At 45.6% G+C, this 9,756-nt stretch overlaps 1 protein-coding gene across 4 annotated transcripts in view; it reads left to right on the forward strand.

Annotated features, from left to right (window-relative positions):
- KCTD18 (potassium channel tetramerization domain containing 18) overlaps nt 1-7,876 on the forward strand; it is a 284,906-nt gene extending 277,030 nt beyond the window's left edge. For all 4 annotated transcript variants that reach the window (XM_078680493.1, XM_078680490.1, XM_078680494.1 and 1 more), the window contains one exon: nt 4,428-7,876. In XM_078680493.1, coding sequence (XP_078536619.1) covers nt 4,428-5,037 — 610 coding nt within the window. In that variant the 3' untranslated portion in view covers nt 5,038-7,876. The remainder of the gene's footprint in view (nt 1-4,427) is intronic.
- The last annotated feature ends 1,880 nt before the right edge of the window (nt 7,877-9,756 follow it).

Raw genomic sequence — 9,756 nt, forward strand, 5'->3', positions numbered from 1 at the left:
CCCCACGCAAAAAAATATATTTTTTTTTTTGCCCCGCGGGGCCCTTTTAAAGCCTCCACATCAAACCTAGGGGGTCAGGGAGGATCTACTATGCCCCCTTATGGTCATTTCCCCCTTTGTTTTGGCCTCCTCTTGTCTCTCGATCCTACCGAGAGACAAGATGGCGGCCGCTCCGGACTGTTTAGAATGTTGACAGACACCGGAGAGCCAATCAGCTTCGCTTCGCGAAGTTCCGTTACGCGTCAAGTACGCGAACCGGAGCGCTACCCGGAGCGCTGTTACAGATATATATATATTTTTGAACGTTAATTTCTCAAAATCCACTGGAGCACATATATTGAGACCTAGCAAAGGCACATCGGGCTACCAGTCCCTACAATTTTGCCAAGTTTCGTGCAAATCCATTCAGCCGTTCGAGCTAAAAGTGAGGCCAACCGCCCTATGGAAATTAACATGGGAAAAATGCGTTTTGAGACCCCCCTTTTTTCTCGGCCCCCCCTTGACGAAACCCCCCCAACATTTTCAGGGGCTGCTCAGAAACAAAATGTTCCATTTTCCTGAAAATTTCAGCCAATTCCGTCCACAAACGCCAAAGTTATTAGACATAGAATTTTCAAAAATCCCATAGATCCTAACTATATATACCTACTGGCGACCGCCAGTAGGTAATATATATATATATATATATATATACACATACACACACATACATATACATATAATGCAGTAGGGTAAAACAATTACTCTTCTGCTAACCTCACCTTAAGAGTACCTTTTGCTGCTTTTAGTTGAAAGGTATTGCCAAGTCACGTAAATATCCGTTCCCATGGAAGAACCAGTCAAAAATTAGCCCAGTTAGTTTTATATGTTGTCCAATCAAGGAATGCACTAGTGTCTAAAGCAAAGTATCCTCATCAGTATATGCTATCCCGTATACGTCCAGGTGTATAATTCTGTTAGGCTGTCAGCAACAGCAGATACGTATTCAGTATTAGACATTAACCTTAGGCTTAACGCAGCATTGAGGTACACCGTCTAAGTCCAGGAAGAAGAGAAGAAGCTGCGGCCTTGAATACCTAAAAGTGACCGTAAAGCATAGCATACGTCTGCGTGCCCAGCCGTTCCATAATAGAAAAATACTTGTTGGTCATAAATATTGTCAGCAGTGCTGTGAATGCTTACCTGCAACTGTCTGTTATCACAATTCAGTCTCCTTGCGGCATCTGAATTTAAATTCCAGCAGTAACCATGGCATGTGTGTGGAAGCAGAAAGAGGACATTCCGAAAGTCTTGACTAGATGGCGGTTGCCATCTTTGAACATTAAAGAGTATCGGTGATGCATTACCAAAAAAGAAACGATGGAGCGGACAGACTACAAAGTGGCAACATATTACAATCTGGTGTGTGTATGTGCCTGAGTATATCAAGAAAGTCTCCACATGTTATTTACAAAAAGCAGTAGAAAACCAACATTCACAATGGTACCATATAGAGAAATATAGAGAAATAGAACTGGACTAGGCAACCCCTCCCATGTTTAACAAGTATGCCATGAGTATGTCCAATGGTCAAAGAGTCATAGATTCCCATGGAATCCGGATTCCACATCAACCTATTGAAGCTCCCATGCGATGCAATTGGCAGAGAAAGAAACAAGGGAAGACTACTGAAGGTGTTCACCATTTGGTACTTCAACAAACAGGGCTGGGTGGGGGCATTGACCCTCTGTCAAGAGGTCCTGCGCCTCTGGACATGGCTAGAATGTCGGGGCATTTCCCTGGTGGTTCAACTCCGGACGGGCTCTCTAAACGCCAGAGCAGACTAACTTATATGAAGATACTTAGCGGATCACAAATGGCATCTCTAAACTGAGGTAGTGCAAGGTCTCTTTCAACAGTGGGGAGAGCATTGGTTAGATTTTTTGCCATAGCAGAGAACGAGCACTCTCGCTGGGAGATGTTTTGTCTTGGGTGGAGCTCCGGCCTCCTGTATGCCTTTCTCCAATACCTCTCCTGCCCAGAGTTCTCAAGAAGATCAAGAACGACTAGGCTCAAGTCATCCTTGTGGCTCCGGACTGGGCTTGGAGCGTCTGGTACCCCAAGCTGTTGAGCATGTCCACTGGTCCTCCATTCAGGCTGCCCCTTCAGAAGGATCTCCTGTTGCAACTGTACCTATCAACACTTCTTCATGCGTAGAAATTGAGCGGCGACACTTGAAAGCTTTTGACCTTCAGCTAAAGTCTGTAATGTTATCTTACCAGCTTGTTATCCCTCCACCAAGATGGTATACGCCGGCCGCTAGAAAAAAATTGTGGCATGGTGTACAAAAAAACAGGTTGACCTCCTTATCCACACTCCTTTCCCAAGTTTTCTTGTTTGTCCTTATCCTGGCCCAGCAGGGCTCTGCGTTGGACACATCAAAGGGTTATTTACCTGCTCGCTCCACCTTTCTGCATCTGCCAGATCAGCCTTCCTGCTTCAAGTACCCTATTGTAAATGGATTCCTTAATGGTCTGCAACACGTTTTCTTCAGCTTCCCTCGTTATGCCTCAGTAGGACCTTAACTTGTTCTTACCTTTGGAACATATTGGGCTCAAATCTTAATTTCCACCATGACTGGTCACGTTTGCGCATGTCCCGCTCCTGGCTCTGCTGGTATATGTTCATGACCTTCCAAAAAGAATCTGCAGATTTCCTGTCATTCCACTACTGCTTGCGAAACATGCTTTGGCACTTCATTGGACAGTAAAACGTATTCCACTGATTCTGCATGGTTGAAAAACATGATCTATTGTGATAAAGCAAGCGAAGAATATGCGATACCACAACCTCGTCCTTCAGACTTAAACCCCTGCTAGACTACCTACTGACATTGAATAATGATTTATCAGACTGACTTGCTAATCTTTCCTTTTTGTTCAATGTCCACCCTACCTAGGCTCTTCTGTGTCGTGCTAAGTTGGTCGCTTTGTATGTTCACTTACCTACCAGATTGTTGATGTGTTACGTGACAATGAATCTGTCTTCATAACCATTGGCATTATGTTGATGTGTTTTGTTGTTGAAATGAAAAACGATAAAGTTAAAAAATAAAAATAATGTGCGCTACCTTTGATCCGCTTCATACCTACCCTCAGGCTCCTCACCATCAAGACCGCTTTTCTGGTGGCTATTACATCTGCCCGGAGGGTGCGTGAACTGCAGGGGCAGTCATCCCAGCCTCTGTATATCTTTTTTCCCCTCCCTACCCCCCTAGACAAACTTGTCCTTCGGACTTGATCATCCTTCTTGCCGTAGGTAGTGACCCAGTACCACATAGGCCAGTCCATCACTTTGCCTGCCTTTTATACTCCGCCTCATCCCTCTAAGGAACATGAGACATACTGTCTAGAGAGCATTGTCGCTCTATCTTGACCGCACTGAGCATTTCCAGATGGACGATCAACTCTTTGTGGGGTATGTAGGAGCCTAGAAAGGGAAGACCATGCAGAAAAATGAACCATCTCCCGATGGAATATACTCTGCATTAAGATCTTCTACACATTATCCAAGAAGCAACCCCCAGAGGGTTTGCATCCTCATTCCACTAGGGTGAAGGCTGCGACCACTGCATTGACATGCGGAGTTCCGGTCCCGGACATTTGCCAGGCAACAATGTAGGCCTCACTGCACATGTTCACCAAGCACCAAGCCTGAACAATCCGTTCCATCTAGACTGGCACTTTGCCCATTCGACCCTGCAGGACTTTCTGGTTTAAATCTGCTTTGCAGGACCTTCTCCAGTGAGGTATTGTGTGGGTATCTATTCTAAGGTAAGGAATTAGCAGCTTCAAGTCTCTATCAGATGAACAAGTGACTAACCTTCGCCAACACCTTATGTTGTAGAGATTGTCTAGCCTCAGATTCCTCACTGACCCTCCTATCATCCCGGCTCTGCCAACAGATTTCTAGACCAGGGCTATTCCTCTTTTCAGGGCCCTAGTTCCACACACCTGTAGTCTGTGTTCTTCGTGGCTCCTTGCGTGGAAAGTCGTGAAAAGAAGCGGACTGCATCTCACTGGGGTGGCACTTATATAGGCGCTGCGCATGTCAATTCTGGCATGGATGATGCCGACAATACCATGTGGAGCCAGTGTACACTACCTACTGGCACGCAGGGTTACTCCTCCTGGGGAAAAAAATCCAGATCCAGTCTGAAGCTTTGGGATAATTTTAGTGTAAGGAATCTGCGGCTAGATAAATTCTCTTAACAGATAAGGCATTAGCGAAGGTAAATAATTTGTTCTTTTAGTCCAAATATATTTTCTAAAAATAGACTTAATTTTTTTGCCATGTCCACAACTACGCAGCTGCTATTGTTATTGCATTGTGTTGCCGTGTCATAATATTGGACATGCCCATGTGCTAACAGATTTGTGTATTTACAGGCGGATCATCCATTTCAATGAAGATGATCAGGAAGCTGGGACTTCAAAAACCAGTCACAAACCTATCCGCTTTTCTGGTCCTTCCACCAGCACTCAAATTAAAATCAAGAACTCAACTGCAGTAAAAGTGCCTGCCCTGGACATTTCCAGAACTCCTTTGCGTGTTGCAATTCCAGTAAAGCGATCCAGCAATGGTGGTTTTGTTCTGCACAAAACAGTATCACAAACCCGTCCTTCTAACAGCAACATGGTGCCTTCCAGCAGTGTGAATTTTTCTTTTGCAGAATTGACCTTGAAACAGACTGCTCCAGGGAGCTGTAAGACCACCTCCTCTACTACAATTTCTCCACTGCCCTCAAAGAAGCCCACTTTGAATAGGATTATCAGGTTGAAGCGAACTCCTGTGTGTGCAGATTTGTCTCCCTTACCGACCTTTTCCACCTCTTTTTCAGTCTTGTGCAAAGAACAGGAACTGACATCCACTCCTGTTCAAATGTCTTCTCCATCTACATCACAGGGAGACTCTCCCCACAAAGCAAACACTGATTTAACAATTGCTCTTAACGTCAGTGAGAATCTTGATCAGAATGAAACGGATAGTAGCTCTTAGTAAGTACATACCATCAAACTCTAACTGTTGTCATTTTTATGGATTTCTCATTAGAATTTTTTGAGGCAAAGTATCTTGATGTGTAACACATGCAGTTTTAGCACTACGTTTATAAGAGTAACCATTCTTTGCTTCTGGATTGTGTTGTGCTTCATTCTGATTTTTGAATAAGAAAAAATATGAAAAGTATTGTCCTTAATTTAACTATAAAGCCCATGACCTTGAGGTTCAGATATTAGGTGAAATGCAAGTGTGTAAGAAAATGGTTTACTGGTTGACTGGAGTGTGAGCCTGGTCAAGCAGCAATCACAGTCCTGTCAAGATAAGGCACAAGCAAACCTCAAACTAACCTGTGCTTAACCCCCTGGTAGCTTGGCACAGAGCAGTCCGGCTAAACGTAGAGGCAATATGTAAGGTATTTGTGCAACACTTTAGACAGTAAAACAGTGAAAATAACACACACAAAGAATCCCACACGAGGTTAGCAAAATGGAGCTGAATTTAATAAATAAAGCAAGACCCAAACGACAAAAATCCTATCTGTATAACCTGAGTTATGAAGTTTTGAAGAATAAACCGCAAATTAGTGCCTAAAAGCTTAAAGTATCAACGGCAGCTCTCTTGTTGCGCTGGAATGGCTCAAATCATACAGTTCAGGCCGACTGCGATGGAGCACTCGTCGGATGTAAGTCCCAGATAATTCCTGCTTAAGTTTAACCTTCTCAAGTTTTGTGCTAAGTGTAAGGAAATGCCTCTTTGTATGGTCGACTGATGCTGCTGGTTTTTCGACTGAGTGTGATGAGGCCTAATCACCAGACCTCAGTGCCCGTGCCCTTACCCTAAAAGTGTATGTTGAATTGGCCATACCCAATTGGAAACGGTTGACCTACCTCTAAGTCCCTAGTAAATGGTACCCTGGTACCCATGGCATGTACGTTAGAGGGTTACCCCAGGGCTCGCAGCATGTACTGTGCCTCCTTGCCGGTACCCAAAGTAAAACAACTTCCTAAGTCTGCCATTGCAGAATGGTTCAGCAGTCGTGCACTGCTAGCCTGACTTTGACATTGAAAGCAATGGACATGTGTGTAAGTCACCCTTCTGGCAGGCCTAAGGCTGTGCGCAACATATTACGAATGCAGACCATCTACTATACATGTCCTAATAGTAAAAACACACAACTACTGTTTTTACTGTGAAAAGATTTGAGCGACCAGTTGGCGAGTACAAGGTTACACGCAGAACCCCTCAGCTGCACCGAATGGTGGGACCAAAGTGAGCACGCAAAGGCATCAAACAACTCGTTACATTAAGCCCAACTTGTATCTCAAGTCGAAATTAATGTAACTTGTTGCAGTGCTACTTACAAAGCTGCCGCTTCGTTGCCTTTTAAAACTCCTTCACCTTCCCGGGCACATGTGGAGCCTGCTCTACAAAACAGCTTTCTGACCTCCTGGAGAGACGTGGTAATGACTCAGGGTAGAGAATAATGAGGGATTTCAGGCCACAGAAGTGTTGCCTCCTTCCTGCAGGATGCCACTTGGGTATTAGTACTAAATGCTAAGCTTCAAAGGTGAAGCCAAGTTTGAAGGGCAGATGTGTAGCACCAAGGGGGAGGGCTCCCCCATTGTTGAGGTAGATATGCTGGCACAGAAGGGAAATCAGTTGACGAAACCAGTTTCTCCAGGGGCATTTAGCCCTGAGGTAGCCACACCACAGGGTGTGGGCTAGGGAGGTCTGTAGACTAGGAGAAGAGTCTCGCCATCTTGGAAGTGTGCAGAATAGTGAATCCTGGGATAGCCATTTGAGACACTCCACAGGAAGTGATCACTAGGTAAGAGGGAACCTGGTAGCCCATTGGCTACCAACTGCATACTGCACAGAGGTACTTTTCCAAGTATAAGAGGGGCACCCCTGGCACCCAGACCTCCGATCTTAATGAATTTGGAAGAAGGACCGAAGAAGGATTGCCCTGCTGTACCCAGGGACCAACAAAGAGAGGCTGCACCAATAAAGACTGCACTTGCTGGCTAGCGAAGAGAAAGACCCTACAGTTAAGCAAAGAGAATTTCCAAGGGCCAGCTGACTGGCCTCCTGTTCGCACCTGAGGGACACAACAGCTGAAGAAGACTGCTGGGGCAAATTGGTAGCCCAAAGTCTTCATGCCGCTACCACCGCTGTCATACAGCACCGACGACCAAGTGACGCACAGCGTTGCACCTGAGTTCACTTAATCTGGGCGTGTCGTCAGAGTTGCTGGGACCCTCAAAAGGTGAGTTATCGACTCAGGAAGGCTTGGCCTGTGACCACAACAATGGTTGACTCGTAGTCCAGTGACGGCTGGACCAGAGCAGAGAGGACTTTGTGAGACATCAACCCTGCAACCAGGACCCTCTACCCATCTTCTTTGACCGAAGAATCCCTGCAGGAAGACCCCCATTGACCATGTTGTATCCACAGCATCCTTGGAGCATCTTCAGCATCCTTCATCTTTTTCATCAGGATCACTCCATAGGAATCTATTGCAACATGGATAAAGTACCTGGAACTGTTGAAGGACTACTTCTTTTGTGAAGGTAACTGTTCTTGAGGACCTTGCTGGTTCCCCTGACTAGCTCCCTGCTGGAGATGGTCGCCCCAAGTACTCCTAACCGTCGACATTGACTCTTACCTAAATTTTCCTTGAAAAAGCTTGTAAGTGCTCAGTTTGTTGACTTTGCCAAGGCTTATTTTCGGTTGGGTAAAATTGCTTTGATTTATTATTGCTGGTAAAATCTATATCTGCAGAACCCTCCAGTGGGTCTTTTTCAAGTTTAAAAAAAATACAGCCTATTTTTATAAATTGGTGTTGGCTTTCTTGAGTGACATGTCTATTTCTTCAGTTATTTTGGTGCTGTTTGAATTCTCACCACTTGTTCCTCTGTGCAAGACCTGCTGCTCAGTACCACAGCTACCCAGGGTTGAGTGGAGGGTATTAACGATGTAACATACTGGACCTAAAGTGGTTGGTAAGTGTTTTACACTGTGTGGTCGCACAACCACACCATATAATACACCCAATTTCCTCTCACTAAGTGTCTTGTTCACGTTGCAGAGGGTCACGGGGAGCAAGGAGAGCATCGCAGGCGGTAGTCGGTTTGGTGAGAAGAGCAGTCTAGGAGTTGCGGATGGGCGGGCTGGAGCTTTGCGTTGGCAGTCCCCCACATATGATCGATGCTTTTTGTGCAAAGAGCTGGGCTGGCGACTGCTTGTGCTGATTTTCTGTGCGAGCAGTGCAGTCTCAGTAAACAGGTTAGTTCGCACTGTCGCAAATAGCCCAAAAGCTTGATTTTAAGAGCACTGTGCCACACCAAGGGATCAAGAACTCGCTGCACCTGGGTCCTAGAGTTGGTTGGAAAGCCTTTAATGTCCCTGAGGCTCCAATCAGGAGGCCAGCAGACTAGCCTTTGAAATCACGCTGGGGTCCTGGGTTCAAGATGAAGTTGCATGTCCAGTTCTTCTTCCCCAGGCAAGAGGGCAGCAGGCCAGCACAGCAGGGCAGCAGTTCCTGTAGAGCAATAGTCCAGCAAAGTGGCAGGCGTTGTGACAGCACAAAAGTCCTTCCTGGCAGAGTATCCAGAGGTCCAGAAGTTTACTGAAGTGTTGGTGTTTGAGGTCCTCTTTCCTACACAGTTGTGCCTTTGAAGTTGGGAGAAGCTTTTAGAAGCATTCCTTTGAAGTGACATATACCCTGCCTTCATGGCCCTATACAGGGGGTACACGGCCCATCGTGTGGAGGCAGGACTCATCCCATTTAGGTGGAAGTCTGGCTCTGCCCAGCTCCTCCCTACCACCCTGCCAGTGATGGCCCATCCAGTCACACCTAAGCACCCTATTCTGTGTGACTGCAGGCTCCAAATGGCTACGTCAAGAACATGGCAACTTTCTACAAGGAATATGAAAATTAAAGTTGTGGTGTTCCTGAATGATCTAGAATTTAGCAATATACAAGGGACAGTAGGCTACAGAGTCAAAGAGATGGGAATCCATGTCTTTGGAATGTAATGCCCTCACACACCCAGTTGGGTGTGATGCTTCATCATCGGCTGCTCCTCGTCTGGCTGGCGCTCCCGATGAGGGGCACTCTGGCAGAGATCTTTTTCCAAATAGCCGTTTGGTGCTGTGGGGGTGAGAGATTTAGTGAGTGTAGATGAGTGTAGATGAATAAGTAGTGTGTGATGTTTATGGGAGTTAAAACAGGGTTGGGAGTACCAGCAACAACTTTAATTGTGGGGTCTCCTACCCTGATTAAAATAAAGAGGAAAGGCGCAATGCTAAGTTAATGTCTTAGGAGGAAAGGCGCAATGCTAAGTTAATGTCTTCAGGAGATCTGAAGTTAAAATGTTTTGGGGAAAACACGCCATGGATGCCAGGTCTAACAAAGTATTTTTTTTAATCCATGTCTTGTGGCTTAGTAGACAAATGTGTCCATTGTAGGGGCTTGTGTTTTGACTTCGTGGTCACAGGTTCAAAGCCTAGCGGGTCCACTAAGCCTTATCCTTCCGAGGTCATTAAAATGAGTACTATTGAGTTGGGTAACAATAAACATCTGTTATTCAATGCCAAGATACCCTTGGGTGAATGTGCGCTTTACAAATACACTTTCTGTTATGTTATAGTTGCTAAAAATTGGTATTTTGTGGTCGCTGTTATTAGCTGCTGTACATTGGTGGGTAGCTGTCG

Source organism: Lissotriton helveticus, chromosome 3_1, assembly GCF_964261635.1.
Source record: "Lissotriton helveticus chromosome 3_1, aLisHel1.1, whole genome shotgun sequence".
NCBI lineage: Eukaryota > Metazoa > Chordata > Amphibia > Caudata > Salamandridae > Lissotriton > Lissotriton helveticus.